Source organism: Penicillium paradoxum (assembly GCF_028828445.1).
Source record: "Penicillium paradoxum strain IBT 22861 chromosome Unknown utg000003l_segment0_segment0, whole genome shotgun sequence".
Lineage (NCBI taxonomy): Eukaryota > Fungi > Ascomycota > Eurotiomycetes > Eurotiales > Aspergillaceae > Penicillium > Penicillium paradoxum.
In genome coordinates, this window is record NW_026643181.1 from 4014907 (window position 1) to 4032844 (window position 17938).

Consider the following 17938-nt stretch of genomic DNA (forward strand, 5'->3'; position numbering starts at 1 on the left):
GGTGGGGGGAGATGGCCCTGGGAGCTACACTAGCATGTCATAGCCTAAGACACGGTCCAATGCCAACCTTCCATCCTACCTCATGGGAAAAGATGAAAATTGGCGAGGCAATAAGCGATCTGCAGGAAGAGTCATGCTCCATCCCACGGAGACAAATAGTTGCAGATGATTTACCTTGGCAGCTTGGCGAAGCTGCCTTCCTCACCGAGGGCTTTAAATGTTTGGATGCTCAAAGCGGATCTGCCTGGGCCCTAAGCGGACCCTTGGCACTAGGGTTCTTAAACAGGAATTGCCGAGGTAACTGCGAGGTGGAAAAATGGGGAAATCGCAATGCTATTACTGAAAAGCAGGCCATGGCCAGACTGTTAGAAGCATAAAAAAAAATCGCAAACCTATCAAATACATGCAGGCGAAGAAAAAGGACAAAAATCAAAAAGCAAGATTAAGGGCTATCATGAGTTCCTCCTGTGGTACGCTCTCGGCGTACCTATCCCCCGTATGAAATCGTGTCTTTTGCAACCCCGAACCATCACCTCCGCTGTATGTTACAAATGCAATTAGAAACGTAGAATCAAGAGCGCAACCAGTGCACAGTTCTAGAATCCGCGGTATCCAGTTGCCTGGGGAGTGAGACCGGCACCGTTAGACTGGGGACCCTGGGTGAGCATGAGCCGCGAGCCCTGCAGGATGGGAGTGTTGTCATCATCTGTGCGGGTCGTCTGCTCGCGCTTCTTGCGCTCCTCGTTGTCCTTCTTGAGCATCTCAATCGACCGAGTCTGCTCGCAGAGGAAGTTGATCATGTATGGCATGGTGAAGTCGTGAAGACCCTTGCGCCATGAGATCTCCATAATGACATCGGGGCGGATGAGATCGTAGCAAGCGTAGAGCATGCCGACGTAGCACTCACGGCTGCCAATATCGACGAACTAGTTGCAATTAGTACCGATCCAATGGGTAGCAGAAAGTAGAAAACTTACGTAACGAAGAAGCTCCTCCACAACCTCAGGCTTGGCGGAGATGGCGGCGGTTTCAATGGCATCCTTGTAAAGCTTATCCTGCTTGGAGAGCGCAATGGACTTCTCCCAGCGCTTGTTGTTGCGGTAGATGTTGGCCGCAATCTGGCGGAAGAAAATGAGGTCGTGCTTCTCGAGGCGCTGAGCGAGAGCCACAGCATCGAAGTTGTCGTTTTGATCAACGGAGTCCTTGAGCAGCTTGTAGTCCTCCTCCTCGATCAGAATCTCGTTAATAGCGTCATTGACAGCACGCTTGTTTTGAGATTGAACGTTAAGCAGGAAAGGCTTGATCAAGGGGATGTTATCAGAGCCCTGGAAAATGCGAACAACGCGGTTGACGTCGATGCGAGGGGTCAGGACCTGGAGCAGGTCAGTGAGCAGGAGGGGTTGCTCCTGGAGGTAGAAGTTCAGCGACCGGTAGTAAATCTCCAAGTTGGCAACCTTGACGACAATATCCTTGAACGAGTGGTGCTCCCAGGCATCGGCTGCGCGCTCCATCATGGCGAGAGCAGCGTTGTCCCACTCATCATAGTGGCAGTACAGGAAGACCAGCTCAGGCCAGAGGTTGGCCTCCTCAGAGGCCCGAATCATCTTGGGGATGTTGATGCGGGACCAGAAGAGCTTCAGGTGTTCCATAACTTGATCGGGGTGGTACTTGGACAGAGCAATACCAAGCTCAGTGAACATGCCCATGTGAGCACGCTCAAGACCAAGGCCTGCCTCCAAGACAGCAATCAGCTCATCGAAGTAGCCATTACGCTCGTACTGGCGAACAAGGCTCTGCAGTTCTTCTGCGTGGACAATGAGGTTGAGACCACAAATCTGGGCAAGACGGAATTCCTTCTTGTTGACACAGGCCTCGTTGACCTGTTTCCAGACCTTCACACTGTTGGCCTTGCGGGCACACTCAACTGCAGCCTGGTAGTCTTCCAGGTGAACCAAGGTAGTGGCCAACTTGGCCCAGTTGGAGATGCTGGTGAAGAAGATCTTAGCAGCGTGGTGGAAGCCTTCTGCGTAAGCCTTGTCACCGGAAGCTTCGATGTCAGCAACGTTGGTGCTGCGGAGGAACTCCTCGAGTTCAGCGAGCTGATCCAAACGGGCAAAGCAGAAAGCAAGACCAGTATCAATGGCAGGCTCACGCAATGTCTTGCGAGCCATGCGAAGGAATTTAACGAGATCCTCGTCCTTTCCAGCATGGGTTGCGGTCTCGATCACCTCGTGGTAGTTAGAGGGATCCTCTGCGCGAATGTAAGACTCAATTGAGTCGGTCACGCGAAGACCATCGAGCTGGGCCTTGGCAACCTTGCTCCAAACTTCAGACAGCTCAACGCGCTCGGCGTACTCTTGAGCACGGTCAATGCTGACAATGTTCTCCACAAGCACGTTGACGGCGGCCAAGTGGTTGTTGACCTTCTTGTAGATCTCAAAGGCCTCCTCGTACAGACCAACGTTAATACACATCTCAGCGATCTCATCGGCAGAGAATTCATTGAGCTGATGAATGTAATCCATCAAGCGGCTCTTGTCGGCCTTGGCGGCAGTCAACATCAGAAGGTTCTGCAAGCTAGTGTTGTCGCTGAAAGGCGAGGGCTCCAGAATGATCTTCTCAAGCAGCTCGATCAGCTCACCGGGCAAATCAGCCTCGAGGAACGACTTGACAGCAACAGACACCTTCTCGGGTTCCGTGGACTCGGGAACCGCAGTGGCGATGACCTGGTCAACAAGGGAACGGCGGCCCTCGTTGTTCTCGCTCAGGACAAAGGTCCAAATCTCGGGATCGGCACGCTCAACGAGGTAACGAGCCTGGGCACGGTACATAGAGTTTTCATTGGTGATGCTGATGAGCTCCAAGTCATTCTGACCCTTGCTATAGGCAATGTAGGCCAAGTTGGGATCACGCTTCTCGCAGTACTTTCCGACAATGAGGGTGTCGTACTGGTCGTTCTCCTTGAGGAACTTCTCGGGATCGTTGTTGCTGTCGATGTAGATCTTTGCGAGTGCGTTGTAGACAGCCTGCTGCTGGTTGCCAGTGGCAAGAGTAGCCTCGAGGAAAGGCAGGAGCAACTTAAGGCGGTTTCGGCTCTCGACCTCAGAAACAAGCTCGTCGATGGGGATGACGGATGGGTCAACGGTTGAAAGCAGGTTCTTGATGATGCTCTCCTCACAATCAACGTCGAGCAAGCCACCAACAACAGAAGGAGCGCGACTAGGGTTGACACGCTGGACATAGACCTCGATGGACTTGAACTGTTGGTTCTGGTAAAGGTACAGAACCAGGTCGTGGATGAAATTGAAGCGATCACAAACGATGATCAAAGGCAGCTGCTCGGTCAGGCGGGCTTCCTTCAGGAAGTTCTTTACCTTCTCGGGGTTGTAGTAGTTACTCTCACGGCAAATACGCTCAACCTCGGTGACCTGGTTCATAGCAGTGGCAGCCTCAATATACTTGAAGTGAACTTCAGGGTCCTCGCTGAGGTTAACAATGCTTCCCAAGTAGTAGTAAAGACCCTCAGCGGTCCGGTATTTCTCCAGAAGGTCGATCAGACGGTTAGAACCAAGAAGGTCCGAGAACTTGGTGGCAATCTGAACAACAGATTGCAAGTTCTGGCGGATGTTCGATTCCAGCATAGTGTCCATGCAGTCAAGAGACTGTTCCACAGACAGACGGCCGAAGTAGCTAATGAGCCACTCGGGGCTCAGCTTGTCAGTGCGAACAATGTTGCGCTTGATCACAGCAGGGTCATCTGAGTTCTCAAGGGCACGCTGGATGAGGCCGGCGTTCTCGCAAAGCTGAGCGACACGAGGACGGTCGAAGTGTGTGAAGATCTCATTTCCGAGGATGGCATCAGCGACCTGCGGTGCGTTGACGAGGTTCATCTCCAAAAGACGAGTTTGCAAGTGGCCATGCTCAGGCTTGTTGTCCTTGAGAGCGTCCAAGAGGAATGAAGTGGCCTGCTGGATCATGTTCTGTGAGAGGAACACATCAACAACACGGTCAAGGTCAACCAAAGCGCCACTCTCTTCATTAGCAAGCTGGGTGGCGAACTCGGCACCCTTCTCGGGGTTGACGCGAACGATGTGCTGAAGCAGCTGAGTGTAGTCGGGCTGGTATCCAACCTGCTTAGAGTATGCAAGAATCTTGTCGAACTGACCAGTCTCGGCGAATCCAGCGACAACCTTGTGGGGAACATTAGCTTGGAGGTAAACGGTCAGGGCAAGAGACATGTCGTATGGCCGAATGATATCACCCAGCTCCTCCGAGCCCTCCAGCTTCTTCTCCTGCATCCACTTCTCAAGCAAGTGCTTGCGGTTCTGCTGCAAAACAGGTCGGACAAGCTCGACACTTTCGTATCTATTGAGCGAACCCTTGTCTAGCAGCATACCAAAGTATTGCAAGATAACGGACATCTGACCAGTCTGCGGAGCGCTCTTGAAACGGTTGATAGTGTCCAGAGTGCGGAGGAAACCGCGAGGAGAGTTGGCGGCAATCTTGGCAGCTTCGGTATAATCTTGAGAGGCCATAAGGGAGTCAAACTGCTGCTGGTACAAGTGATCCGCACCTGGAAGGCCGGCCTTCGAGGCAAGTTTAACAGCCAGACCAGACATGGCGGGGTTCTCCATGAGGTACTGGATAATCGTGGTCTCGTCCACGCTGACGGACAGAACCTGGCCCTTGCGGTTGACACCGACCAGACCAGCACCTTCGGAATCTGGTGATGTGGTGAAGATTGTCTCGCTGGAGATACGGTTCATGAAAATGCAAGTGCCAGTCTCGAGATCATAAAGGTGGATGAAGCCATATTTCGTAACGAGATACACGATGTCATACTTGCTAGACACCTGCATCGCGACGGGGAAATCGTTGACGGCCTCTTGAGGGAAGTACACATCGACGGCCTTCTTCTGGAAGCGGGGATTGGGTTCTTGGTGGTCGATTTCGGCGATTTGAAGCTTGGCGCCGGTTTGAGTACGGACAGCGAAGGTGAAGAGGCTGTGAGGGAGGGGAGAGCCTTCAACGTTGATAGTGGCGAAAGAGGCGGCATGGCCTTCGATGAACTGGGAGATTCCGCGCTCCTTGGAGTAGAGCTGCATTGATCCAACAACGCGGCCCTGCTGCTGGCTGATACCAACGACCACCATCCACTTCTCCTCAGTATTAACGCGGTAGTTGATAATTTGGCAACCCTAGAAAGCGCTCGTAGATTAGCATCCAACCTGACACCATTTCATCCGCATCTCAAATCACATACAGCAAGATTGGGCAGTCGGTCGAACATCTTCACGGGGTTCTGCTGCGTAGCATCGTAGACATCCCAGTGGTAAACTGCGGAGTCTGTGACCAGTCCCAAAGACTTATCGCTGAACCACTTCCAGTAGACAATATCTTCATTCATAACCGCTGACTTGAGCTTTTGCCTCGCGCTAAGATCGAAGATCTGAATGGTGCGTCCCTGGGCCTTCAGGGCGATAATGTTCTTGTTCCAGTGCATGATTGCACTGTCCGCGTTGATCGGGCGTCGTAGAACGTCATTGCTGTTCTTGAGGTCGATAATGATGACTTCGGGCTTGCCATCTTCGTCGAGCTTTTGGCGGACACAGACGTAGTGATCAGATTCTAGTGTCTATGGATGAGAGTTATCAAGTCAGCCGGGGTCCAAGGTTCTATTTTTGAGGGGTAGTCGCAAGGCGACAGGAAACAACTCACACATGAAGTAAAGCCAATTGATACCGGCTGTGATTCAAAACATTAGTAACCTGCCCAAGTGATCTAAATTTCTTATGGCGTTCGGCCGGTGCATCCGCCTCGAAGCTGGAGCTGGTCGCGAAGCATCGCCCAGAATCACGGTTGGACTATACATACCGCAATGCCGACAGAGGTCAACTGTAGAATTGATGCGCAGGTCAGTTTCAAAGCTCTAGATTGTGATGGGAGATAGATGAGGGGCAACCACGTACGTTGACCAGCTCTGTGAACTTGATAGGGAGAGGTGCCATATTTACGTAGGCCGCAGTACGACCTGGTCCTCCGAATGAAACGCCACGCAAAGAAGGCAGAAGAATTGAAGTATGATGAAAAGGGCGATGGGGGAGGAGCGAATGTCAAGAGGAAGAAAAAGAAAAGAAGGAACTGTATGAAGAGAAGAGGGGGGTTGAGATCTGGTAGATGCGGAAGTGACCTCAGGAGGCCGCTGCTGTCGTTGCTGAGGTGTCGCTTATGGGCAGTCACGTGATACAGGGGCTTCTGAGATTGTCTCTTTCAGATGTGTTTGTAGAGAAGAGGAAGAGAAAGAGCTCAAAGTGAATTGAAGCAAACAAGTAACTATTCAATCGTCAGATCACTTTCGAACAAAACGGGGATAACTCGCAATCCTCATACCTCTCTACCTAACAGTGTAGTTGGGCCCAGGTGGAACTGACCGCCTTCAGAGTAAATACTCCGATCTTTACTATACTGGCTCCCAACTTTCCCATATCCACCTAGGCCAGTTTGTATCGGTCTTTCTTTCGACATGGTCATGATTTTTCGAATGGATTGTGAATACGATTCTCAAGATACATCTCACTTGGTCTATGCTTTAAAAGAGATTCCTCCGCCAACCCGAGCTAATGTTTGACGTAATCCTGGACGCCCGGATAAGAATATAAGCTGACCCTCGCAAGTGAGATCAGAATGTCGTAGGGTATAGACCTAATCCGCATATCAGCCCATAGCCATGTACATAGGCGTTTGTGGGCGTTGTGCGGAGTAAGCATACGGAAGCCAGCATAAAAAGTAAGCCCTGCATGCCTCGTGGCTCAAAGAGCCAAGACTCCCTATTCAGGAGATTGGTACTCCGTAGTTGGAAATTGGCCCCTTACCCAGATCCACTCTAGGAGTGGATCAGACCACCCAACCATCATGAGCTTTTCTAGATCCGCCTCAATCCTCTGGACGTCATCAGATCAGCGGTGCCCAAACCTCGCATTCGGTGATTTTCGGCATACACTTGTTTTTAAATACAGACTTGCCGTCCCCAACTTCCCCGACCCCAAACCAAGACATTTCCCCGGTCGAGGTCAATCTAGCCGATTCCTGAGAGCCCGCTAATGCCCCGGAGGAAATTAAACCGACGGTCTAAGCCGTAAACTCGCCTTCAAAACCGAACCGGAGCCACCTGAGTGCATACCGGCCCATATTTGCGCAAAGGTTTTCGGCGTAACGGATCAATGGCCACGCGCACAGCGCCATCCGGCTTGTTGGTGCTTGTTTATGTCGGCTGAGCCAAGCCAAGAAGGATCTCTGGACAAGACCCTCCCCACGCCAAGCCAGCCTTAAAGTATGTGATTCGAGGTGTCGCTCGGTTGACCTCCTCGCATTGGAGGCACGGTGCTTCCAAGCCCTTGGCATGTGCTTGGCTGATAGACAGAGTGGCATACTACCGCCGCAAAACTCGGGATATCCTGGGGTGCAGCGGTATATTTTTGGCCTTCCCCACGAGCAAAAGACGGGATGGAGATGCGGGGATAAATCTGGGGTGGTGGTTATAAATTGGTGAGCGCAAACGCCGGATTTGAGAGGAATTCACACAAGATTCCTCGGACTGTTCCCGACGTGTCTGCTATTGAATTTTCTGGCCTGCTTTGTTTAGAGTAGTCTGGTCATTCTTTTAGTTGGCTTGCCTGCTCCTCCATCCTGCAAATATCCTTGTTGGCCAACGTTGATTCTCTTTTCCTCTCTCTCTTTCTTTCTCTCTCTTCCTCCTCCTCTTCCTCCTCCTCTTCCTCTTTCATATACTCCCATTATGGAAACTCCAAATGAGAGGGCAGACTCTATTCCAAGTGGCACCCTTGCCACAGCACGCCAGGCCTTCGGGGATCTTTTCATCTGGAAACAGCGTGTCGAGATCACCAATGAGCATGGAGAGACCTACGCTGAGTGGCAAACTCCAGAGCCCATCAAGAACCCTATCAGCTTGATGGCACAACTTTCAGCTCGAGACTGGGTATTCTTCCTGGTGGGCCTCCTGGCGTGGACTGCCGATGCCTTCGATTTCCATGCCCTCTCCATCCAAACAGTCAAGCTGGCAAAATACTATGACAGAAGCAAAACAGACATTACGACAGCAATTACTCTGACCTTGCTGCTGAGGAGTGTCGGAGCTGCATTCTTCGGTTTTGCCGGTGACAAGTACGGTCGTAAATGGCCCATGGTGATCAACATGATCGTTTTAGGTCTATTGCAAGTCGCTACCATTTACAGTCAGACGTTCCAGCAGTTCCTGGCTGTGCGTAGTCTGTTTGGTCTTTTCATGGGTGGCGTTTATGGAAATGCTATGGCGATGGCATTAGAACATTGCCCGTGAGTATTCTCTTCACATACTTAGGTGACTCTCATTAACAATGTTTCAAATCAGGGTCAATGCGAGAGGACTCATGTCTGGAATCCTTCAACAAGGTTATTCCATGGGATACGTGTTTGCAGCGTGTGCCAATCTCGGTATCGGTGGTGAGACAGAGAGTTGGAAGACTGTGTTCTGGATCGCAGGTATGTCTCCTTATTGACTAATATTTTCTTGCCACTAACACTTTTGCTGCGCAGCCGGTCTCTCAATTGGCGTTGGTCTAATTCGAATCTGCTTCCCCGAGTCAAAGTCTTTCGTCGAAGCCAAGAAAGCTGGCAGGCGAACAATGAAAGCTGGGTAATTCTGGCGCGAAACAATCAGCATGTTGGGTAAGGAGTGGCGCATGTGCATCTACTGCATCATCCTCATGACCTGGGTATGTTCCACCTGATATTATATCCCTTTCCAACATTTATCTAATCTCTTCCATGATATAGTTCAACTACTACTCCCACACATCCCAAGACTCGTACACCACATTCATGCTCACAGCGAAGGAGCTCGATAACGCGGGTGCCTCGCGGGCTTCCATTCTGATGAAGACAGGAGCCTGTGTAGGTGGTACCATTATCGGTTACTTGTCCCAATTCTTCGGTCGTCGCCGAGCAATCATCTTCGCTGCCCTTGTTTCCGGAATTCTCATCCCCGCATGGATTCTTCCCGAGGGCGAAGCATCTCTGAGTGCATCAGGATTCTTCATGCAGTTCTTCGTTCAGGGTGCATGGGGTGTGATTCCCGTCCATCTGAACGAGCTATCTCCCCCTGCCTTCCGTTCTTCCTTCACCGGTCTGACATACCAAATTGGAAACATGATCTCCTCGCCATCGGCGCAGATTGTGAATGCGATCTCTGAATCCAACAGCGTCACCAGCAAATCCGGCCATCGTGTGGATGCCTACGGACCTGTGATGGGAATCGCCACTGCCATCATTGCTCTCGGTATCATGGTCACTACTGCTATTGGCCCTGAGAAGCGTGGTCGCCGCTTCGAAAGTGTTGTAGCTGCAGTTGATGAGACAGCCGAAGCCAAAAACATGGATCTGGAAACAGGTACTATGGAGGATAAGTCACAGGGAGAGACTATCGAAATGGCGGAGGAGAAAAAGTGAATTCGGGTTTGCTGAAGGGTGGTGATTTTGGAATTGGGGGTAATTTCTGATGCTTCTGCTTCTGCCATCCAAATAAGGGCATTATAGCGGCTTCAACATAATTCTCTATAGTTTGTTGGATCATGATTCATGTGAAGGATATGTTAATGAGCGGATATGAGACGATGGTTATATATTTTTGGACAATTCGAATATTTTGTATCGCACTCCTTTGATCCTGATATGTCAGCTTTCAGATGCTGGTTTCTATATTTCCCATACCTGCGTAGATTTGCCGCCGTGTTCCACGCCTTGAGCCATTGCAGCGTATAGTTTGCAGGCTCACATCCAGACTCCGAGAAACATAACCAGCGACTCGATCAACACCGTTACAAGCTCCAAGGATTATTTCAATTGGACTAAAAGCCTTTTCTGTGCAAGTTGTGCTAGACTCCGCAAGTATTGTTTTTGTGTTATCTGGAACCATCTCTTTGGGGAGTGACTTCACGGCATTTGAGAATGTTCGAACGCCACACCGGTTATAGTGCAAAGAACAACGGATGCAACGCGAATGTCTTCGGGTTCGAGTAAAAATCACAGGGGTACCATTGAGGTCGCACTGGCAAGCGATATGCATGAAAACTAATGCCTAGACCAGTGGATTAATTGATCGTGCGGGGAATCGGAGGGATGATTCAAGTGCTCGGGGTCAATTCGTGCGGCATTGGCTCTTGCCACCGGATTCCAGAAAGCTCTGCGCAGGCTAAATGGAGCACTATGTGACCTAGGCGTGTCAGGTATAATTTCGTTTTGATTGCCAAGCACCGGTAACTTTCCATGATGGGTGGAGAGTGACCGAATTTCGCCGAGGGAAGACTGTCGGGTAAAAGCACGAAGGATTCGGGGTTGCATGTTGGGGAGGGTTGGGCCGCCGTCTAGGCCTCCCACCCCCTGTCGTCCGCCTGTAGGACAAAGCGGAATTGAATGGGACATACGGAGAGTGGATTCGGCTTTCCCCAGGTTGATAAACTCATGCGCCCTCGGGAAGGACGATACCATCGCTCTACAACTACGAGCAGTCTAGGTCTACGCCAGGCAAATGGCACCTATGAGGATAGGAAGAAGGACAGACAAGATAGGCCAGAACAAGGTACTCAGCCCATCACGAGGAAATTCTCATGTGGAAAGAGACCGACTCTTTGACGAAGCCTTGGAGGCATTCTCAAGCGAGTCTTGGCTGGACACCAGATTGAAACCCAGTGTCCGCCATCCTTTTCAACAATGGTTATGCGGAAAACATCACCTCTCGTGAAGCCTCATTGTGAAAAGGGAAAAGCAGCAGTAAAAGGGTAATAATGAATTCATGTCTCTCCCACGCCTATCCTGGTTGCCAAAGTACAAAATCAAGACCATGTTGGATGCAGAGACCATTGGGGCCCGATGACTGGCAACGGGGTGCCCGTCCACAATTTTTGTTTCCTCGAGTATTCGGGATCATTTTTTGGTTCTTGTCGAGTAGCTCGTACTTCACAGGCCCTACCCAGCCATTATGTCTGATTTCTCAAACTTAACGGATAATTCCATCGTACTTGGTCTTGTACCACTTCATGGTCTCGGTGGTGGTGATGCGGTGGTTGACACCGATCTTGGACTGGGCACGGCGGCGCTTGGCAACACGGGCACCGGGGCGGTCCCTGTAATTGTTTGTTAATATCCAATGTCCATACAACGTGCGATTCGATATCAAAAGGGCCGGTGCAAAACTTACATGCAGACGAAGAAGTCCATGCCGTAGATACCAATACCGGGATCGTACTTGATGCCGAGATCGATGTGCTCGGAGATACCGAATCCGAAGTTACCGGTCTCGGAGAAGTTGCGCTTGCGGAGCTCGTACTCCTTGACCTTGAGGCCACGCTCGAGGATCTCCTCGGCCTTGGCGCCACGGATGGTGACGTGGACGGAGATCTTCTCGTTACGACGGATACCGAAGCTACGGACGGTGTAACGGGCCTTGCTGTAGACGGGGGTCTGACCGGAGAGCTGCTCGAGCACCTTGGCGGCACGAGTGAGTCTATCACCGGACTCTCCGACGGAGATGTTCAGAACCAGCTTCGACAAGCGAAGGGAGCGGTTGGGGTTCTCGGCCTTAGCGACTTGGGCGGACTGTGTCATGTTAGTTTCCAGTTGCAGGTGGTGGATCTAGTCAAAAATATAGATATTGGAGGAAATTGGAGATGGGATGCGCGCAGAATGGGGATCTTCAGGTTGTTGACCAGAATAAATCCAGTGACAAGGAAGAGGGCATTCGATTGGGAATATGCATTTTGGATAGCAGGAACCTAAACATACCATGACGGCGGTTGGGCGTGAAGTGGTTGTCGACTGAAGAGACGGAGTGATCGCGGGAAGAAATGTGTGCACTGTGGGTTACTTCACGTGATTTGAAAGCCCTGATGCTAGATTAGGTAATGAGCCTAATTCCTGATTAGTCAGATATGTCAGTCACCTGACCTGGGCTGCATTTCCCCTTTTGCGCCTGAGGCATCAAGGTTGGGACCCAGTGCTGACTCATATCTTAGGTAATCTGATATCAAGAACTGGGAGCACCTTGACAGAGCTTAAGCTTCCCACTTTCGATAGGATCTCGCATCTCTGCTTCATCCATCGCAGTAGAGAGACTTTCTCTATCTACTGGTCACTATTTTTTTGATCTCCCAAGTCGCATCCGTGCGCAATCTTCAGCCACCATGGCCTCCCACAAGATGGTAAGTTTCTCGTCCCCATTTGCACCCCCGAAACTCCTGCGGTCAATGGCTGTCGCTAACCTCTTTAATCTAGCAAAACCTTGTGAGTCCCACTCAAATGAACTGACATTTTGGATTGAAGTATCTAATCTCTTTCTCAGATTAACTACCGCATGCGTGTGACCTTGAACGATGGACGTCAAATGACCGGTTCCATGCTTGCGTTCGATAAGGTATTTCACCGTCTTTCAAATATAAAGGGGAATGATGCGCTGGACTGACACTTCTGTTTTATAGCACATGAACCTCGTTCTCGCCGACACAGAAGAATTCCGTCGCATCAAGCGCAAATCCAAGCCCCAAGGCGGTCCCGCCAACGCCCCGCTCGTCGAAGCTGAAGAGAAGCGCAGCCTTGGCCTCACTATTGTTCGTGGAGCTCAAGTCGTTTCTTGCTCTGTTGAGGGTCCTCCTTCTGCCGAACCCTCTGCGCGACTTGGCACCGCAGGACCCGGCGCCGCTGCTACTCTTGCCGCGGGCCCTGGTATCAGCAAGCCCGCTGGTCGCGGCCTGCCTGTCGGACTCGGAGGCCCTGCAGCCGGTGTTGGTGGACCCCCACCCCCTGGTGGCTTCGGATTCCCTCCTGGTGGTTTCCCCGGTGCCCCTCCTCCAGGCTTCGCTGGACGTGGAGGCCCCCCGGTGGTGGTCCTCGTAAGTAACTCCCATTTGTTCACAGTGACCGGGATTTAAGTTGACTGATTCGCTCTAGCTGGTTTCGCGCCCCCTCCTGGATTCGCTCCCCAGGGTGGTCCCCGTAAGTTTGCAATTTGATCCTTCCAATCAATCCCTTTGTACTAATATCTCATTTTCATAGCTGCCGGTTTCCAACCTCCCCCCGGCTTCCAGCCTCCTGGTCAGGGACGCGGATACCCGCCCCCTGGATTTGGTGGCAGATAATTGCAAATGTGTACAGCGGAAAACTCTATGCTTCATGTCATTGGCGATCTGATTTCACCCGGAAAGGAAAAGGGCGGCTCAAACACATAACAAGAACCCCTGTCCACGCTTCCAGCAAGAGACAACGATACGCGAACAGGCTAGATTACCCGATATTCTACTGGGCAAGGCGTTGCGGCGCATGGATAGAGGTCGTGTCGAGGAACGGGACCAAACGACTAAAATCCTTTTGAAATTCGCATTAGGTCAAAAATAATGCTACCTTTTTAACGCGGCCTTTTGATTCAAAAACGTTTAATTTCTCAATGCTTTATCCTATATGCGCTTCCTTGCTAGATCGATACACTTGCTGGCCTTCCACCCTTCTTCCCATGCCACAAAGGTCTGGGTAGGCTAATAGGTATGTAGTAGCCTCACCCTTATGTCACCAGAGAGAGTATTGATACTACTTCGCTTTAATCATTCTCTTGTCGGGCCATGGCATTGGATGGATTTTCAAAATTGGGGTGATACGTAAGAGCATCAGTCTAAGATATATTTATACATAGTTGTTTAGATCATAGCGGTTTAGAGATACAATCCATAAGGACCACACCTCCAAACACCGCAAGAAACATGACCAATGATCATTACGGGCTTCTACAGATCAAGATAATACAGCATTATGATTGCGGATGATAAAAGATCAGTTTCAGCCAAGATGATACCGCAGTAATGCACTTCACGTGACACGGCCGACGCCGGTGAGTCGAGCAGTTCCGCACCCTTCAGATACCGACCTCACATCCCCAATCCCAATCCCGTGTGATATCCCTTCCAGCAATTTCGCAATGGCTGCTGTTATTAAGGCTATCAACGCTAAGATCCGCTCCAACTCGGTGCTGGACTATGTTTGCTCAACTCGTACGTATCAACCCCAAGTTTCCCGAAGCTCTTCCCGCCCCGAGATCGGCCAACGGCGAATGAGACCGGAGGAGAATAAGCATTGAAGGTAACCTCGAGGATGAGAGGAATGCGCCTTTGGTTGAATCTACAGCTATACAAAGCAATACCACACGAAAGAGTACCAGATTGCTAACAGTCAATGATGGTTCCTAGACTTCTGGGGCCCTGTCTCCAACTTCGGTATCCCCATTGCCGCTGTGATGGACACACAGAAGGATGCTGAGATGTGAGTCGTTATCTAATGAATGCTGAGCGCTGATGCTTCCGTTGAAAGCGCTCTCCCATCTACAATTACGTTTGAGCAGCTATACTGATGGTTCCGTCTCCACAGTATCTCCGGCCCCATGACTGGCGCCCTCGTCATCTACGCTGCCACTTTCATGCGCTACTCCCTCGCCGTTACCCCCAAGAACTACCTCCTCTTCGCGTGCCACTTGACCAACTTCGGCGCTCAGACTACCCAGGCCTACCGTTATCTGAACTACTGGAAGTACGTTTCATCCCTTCTAGACAAATCCCAAGCGAATTTGTCTTGGTCTATACTTGTCGCAAACCGCTGGATTCTAACCTGTCTTTACTTTACAGCTGGGGCGGCCGGGAAAAGCAGCTCGCTGAGCAGGCTGCTGCCAAGGGCGGTGCGGCCACTGAGGCTGGTGCTTAGATCTCGTCTCCGAGAAGAAACTGATTCTGCTTTTGCGTTCTTATTTGGGGCTAATATAAATGTTTATCTCGTTTTCGCGGCATTGCACCTCCAACACCATATGATCCACTGGTCTTTGCCTTAAGATTAGAAGATAAGTCTTGGACAATGATAAAAAGCAGGTATATAGAGGGACACCCGCGGGTTTGAGGAAGACGCTTAGTTATCAGTGCTGGCTGCTATGCACCTAGGCAGTTTCAGTCTCCTGATAGTTACTGTACATAGGCTCTTTATTACACATGAATAATATTCCTTGTTGGAATGACTTGGTTTTTATCATAATAACCTCAGGACTCGATCAAAAAGTTGGGTTTCTTGGCTGATATATTCCTGGATAAAGTTCCAAGGTTCTATAGAAAGCTACACAGCTAAATGATTGAAGTAGATAGTCCTTCAAATCAAAGAAAAGATGTGTGCAACAAGGATAGCTTGACCCGCAAGATTCGCCAACTATGCTGACAATTTGCTCAAAATTGTGACTGAACATCACACAGATGGCCGCCATGTGTTGAAGGAGCATGTGAGAACTCAATGAAAGACATGCCAGTTTAGTGTAGATATAAAACCGAGAAATGCAACAAGACCAACTGGTCAACTCGCCACGCTCTACAGTAACCAGAAGAAAGAAAGCAAAAGAAAAAGAAAGCAAACGAAAGGAATCATCAATGAGAGTCACAGTATCCTGGGCTTTGAGGAACCTCGGGGCCCATCCAGCTCACAAGAGTTAAATATGTCGTGTAGACGCAACAGACAGCGCCAAAGACAGCAAGCGTTACATCGGCAATCGCCTGGCGTTTGGACCGAGCACAAGCGCGCAGGTGCAAGAGTGGCTATATCAAAATAATCAGTCAGTCATACCGTTTGTGATGATTATGGGGATGAAGGAAAATGACATACCGGGTATACATAGATCAGTGGAACACAAGCAAAGCTTCCGACAAGCGAAACAAACTTGTCTAGATCAGCCGCACCATACCAGGCGATAACAGCGCAGACCATGACCAAGAAGAAGCGGAATCCATTCTTCTTCCATTTGATATATGGGTTGTACTTGCCACTGCGAGTGAATAGCTCGTTTTCCATGATGCGGATGGCGGGGAAGAGCTGTAACGGAGTACTCAGCAGAATGGCAAGCGAGTAGAGGAACTGGACCACATTGACGAATTTATCATCCTGGGGCAGGTTCAGAAGAATGACCGTCTTTGTTGCCGAGCCGTAAGCCGCGTAACTCAAGGCACCGGCAGATAGGAAGATGAAGGTGATCACAACCATGACACCAGCCAGAACACCAGGGAATCTGCTTGGCTTTTGCATTGATTCTTGAATCGGGATAATCAAACCGATACCTTCGTAAGTGAAGATGGCGGTACCAATGAACATGGACCAAGTTGCTGGGTTGAAGGAAATGACGTCGGAAATGCCGCCCTGGTCAACCAGAGTGCTGACGTCGTAGTAATATATGTATAGCAGACCCAGGAGAATGAAGACATCGGCAATCAGCGCTGTGAATCCAAGTTTGCTGATATCCCGAATCAAAGATAGAGGCAGGAAGATGATCAGCTGCAACAAAACCAAGTACTTGATGTCGATAAGTGTCACACACTTGCTCACGGCCAGCACAAACGCCTGCAGATTTTGCGAAACGAAGACAATATACGCTGAAACAAAGCCTAATTGACTCAGGACAATTGAACCGAGAATGATGCGTCGCATGTGCTTGCCGTATAGAATCCCACCGATGTCACCGAAAGAGCCTTCGATTTTCATGCGTGTATTCACCAAAAGGATGAAGGCATAGTAGCTCAGAATCGAGACTCCCAGTAGCACCAAGCTACTGAAGAGCATCCCACCATTGAAAAAAGCCCGGGGCAAGAACAAAATACCAGTACCAACGAAGGACTTGAGCAGCAAAAGTACTGCACCCGTTGTAGTGGTTGTGCCTGCCGGTGAGCGCTGCTTGTGCTTTCTCTTCTTCCGACCTGGTGTATCACCCTGCAATAACGCCGCGTCTTCCCCAGACTCTCTGCCCTCTTCTGGCTCATCCCAAGTGTCGGATGAGAAGTACTCATCCGGTCCTAGAACTTCATCATCCTCCTCCAGTTCTTCTCCTGCGAAATGACCATAGAGAGTCAAGAATTCCAAAAAGCTAGTAGTTGGTAGTTGAGGCGCGCCATTTCCATGGGGCGCTCCTGAAGTGGATCCCCGGACGCTTCCACGGTGGGGACTTCCAGCTGCTCTCCGTAGATAGTCTCTACGGAACCCTCCTGGGACCCTGATTGTGTCGATGTCTTCCGTCTCAGCCTCTGGCCTTGGTCTGCTCACACTGAAACTCTTACTGCGCAAGAACCGCCCTGCAGCTTCGGCCTCGGCATCCTCCGCCCAACGGTAGACTTGCCGTGTGATATCACCGCCCTGAAGCTGTAGACTCGAGAAATTATCCTCGCCACCAAAGCTGGTCGCAATTTCCGACTGATTGTCTGTGTGTTCCGTGACGAGATGCCGCTTGACAACCTCCGGGTCCTCAACCGGAGCCATTCCCGGAGAATCGAGTCCATTCTTGGTGTCGAAAGAGCCATATTGAGAGGCTAACGGTCTATTATCCAGAGCTGCCTGCAGCGCAGGAGACCCGTTGTGTCGTGGGGGAGTTCCAAATCGTGGCGGCGAACGACCGAGACTTTCTTGGAGTTGGGAGGCGATGATCGAATGACCAGGACCAGGAAGTGAAGAAGGGTTGGCGAAGGATTTGGAAAACTCTTGTTCGCCGGCGGCTGTTGTTGTGATAGGTCTGATGGATGGAATACCCTGTCGAGACGACAAAGAGGTGCCCAAGGAAGGGGAGGGCACAGGTGATGCCAGTCTTGCTATAGAAGCTTGCCTGTTACCAAATTCAGGTGCGGGGGACCTTGAGCGCACCGAGGACGAGGATATGGGCATAGACCGGGTGGGATTTAGAGACGAGCCCTCTCCATTGTCCGCCATTTCGAAAGTGGCCTTGGGGTCAAGTTGGCTCCTGACAGGATGCCTTATCTAGACTTGATGAATGGGCATGGAAAATTCGCCGGGTTGCTGAATCAACAGGGAAGGGTGATCTAAATGCTTGAGGAGGGAT

The 17938-nt window shown here is 50.6% G+C and overlaps 6 protein-coding genes across 6 annotated transcripts; 3 read left to right on the top strand and 3 right to left on the bottom strand.

The window, feature by feature from the left end:
• Window positions 1–596: 596 nt before the first annotated feature.
• N7457_003346 (uncharacterized protein) lies at window positions 597–6008 on the bottom strand (the record flags this gene model as incomplete). The annotated part of the gene is made up of 6 exons (XM_057174391.1): window positions 597–926; window positions 978–5198; window positions 5264–5635; window positions 5719–5745; window positions 5875–5895; window positions 5970–6008. The coding sequence occupies 6 exons, from the start codon at window positions 6006–6008 to the stop codon at window positions 597–599; spliced, it is 5010 nt and encodes a 1669-aa protein (XP_057034542.1).
• A 1787-nt stretch (window positions 6009–7795) lies between these two features.
• Window positions 7796–9504, top strand: N7457_003347 (carboxylic acid transport protein; the record flags this gene model as incomplete). Its single annotated transcript, XM_057174392.1, has 5 exons — window positions 7796–8352; window positions 8408–8538; window positions 8593–8644; window positions 8717–8771; window positions 8833–9504. 5 exons carry the CDS (start codon window positions 7796–7798, stop codon window positions 9502–9504), a joined length of 1467 nt encoding a protein of 488 aa, XP_057034543.1.
• Window positions 9505–11050: 1546 nt separating this feature from the next.
• On the bottom strand, window positions 11051–11838 carry N7457_003348 (60S ribosomal protein uL5; the record flags this gene model as incomplete). Its single annotated transcript, XM_057174393.1, has 3 exons — window positions 11051–11177; window positions 11252–11649; window positions 11836–11838. The coding sequence occupies 3 exons, from the start codon at window positions 11836–11838 to the stop codon at window positions 11051–11053; spliced, it is 528 nt and encodes a 175-aa protein (XP_057034544.1).
• Window positions 11839–12233: 395 nt separating this feature from the next.
• On the top strand, window positions 12234–13236 carry N7457_003349 (small nuclear ribonucleoprotein-associated protein; the record flags this gene model as incomplete). Its single annotated transcript, XM_057174394.1, has 6 exons — window positions 12234–12251; window positions 12325–12333; window positions 12392–12463; window positions 12528–12938; window positions 12997–13041; window positions 13102–13236. The coding sequence occupies 6 exons, from the start codon at window positions 12234–12236 to the stop codon at window positions 13234–13236; spliced, it is 690 nt and encodes a 229-aa protein (XP_057034545.1).
• A 778-nt stretch (window positions 13237–14014) lies between these two features.
• On the top strand, window positions 14015–14790 carry N7457_003350 (pyruvate transporter MPC1; the record flags this gene model as incomplete). Its single annotated transcript, XM_057174395.1, has 4 exons — window positions 14015–14087; window positions 14283–14355; window positions 14461–14619; window positions 14715–14790. 4 exons carry the CDS (start codon window positions 14015–14017, stop codon window positions 14788–14790), a joined length of 381 nt encoding a protein of 126 aa, XP_057034546.1.
• Window positions 14791–15491: 701 nt separating this feature from the next.
• N7457_003351 (putative amino acid transporter) lies at window positions 15492–17808 on the bottom strand (the record flags this gene model as incomplete). Its single annotated transcript, XM_057174396.1, has 2 exons — window positions 15492–15659; window positions 15727–17808. The coding sequence occupies 2 exons, from the start codon at window positions 17806–17808 to the stop codon at window positions 15492–15494; spliced, it is 2250 nt and encodes a 749-aa protein (XP_057034547.1).
• Window positions 17809–17938: the final 130 nt, after the last annotated feature.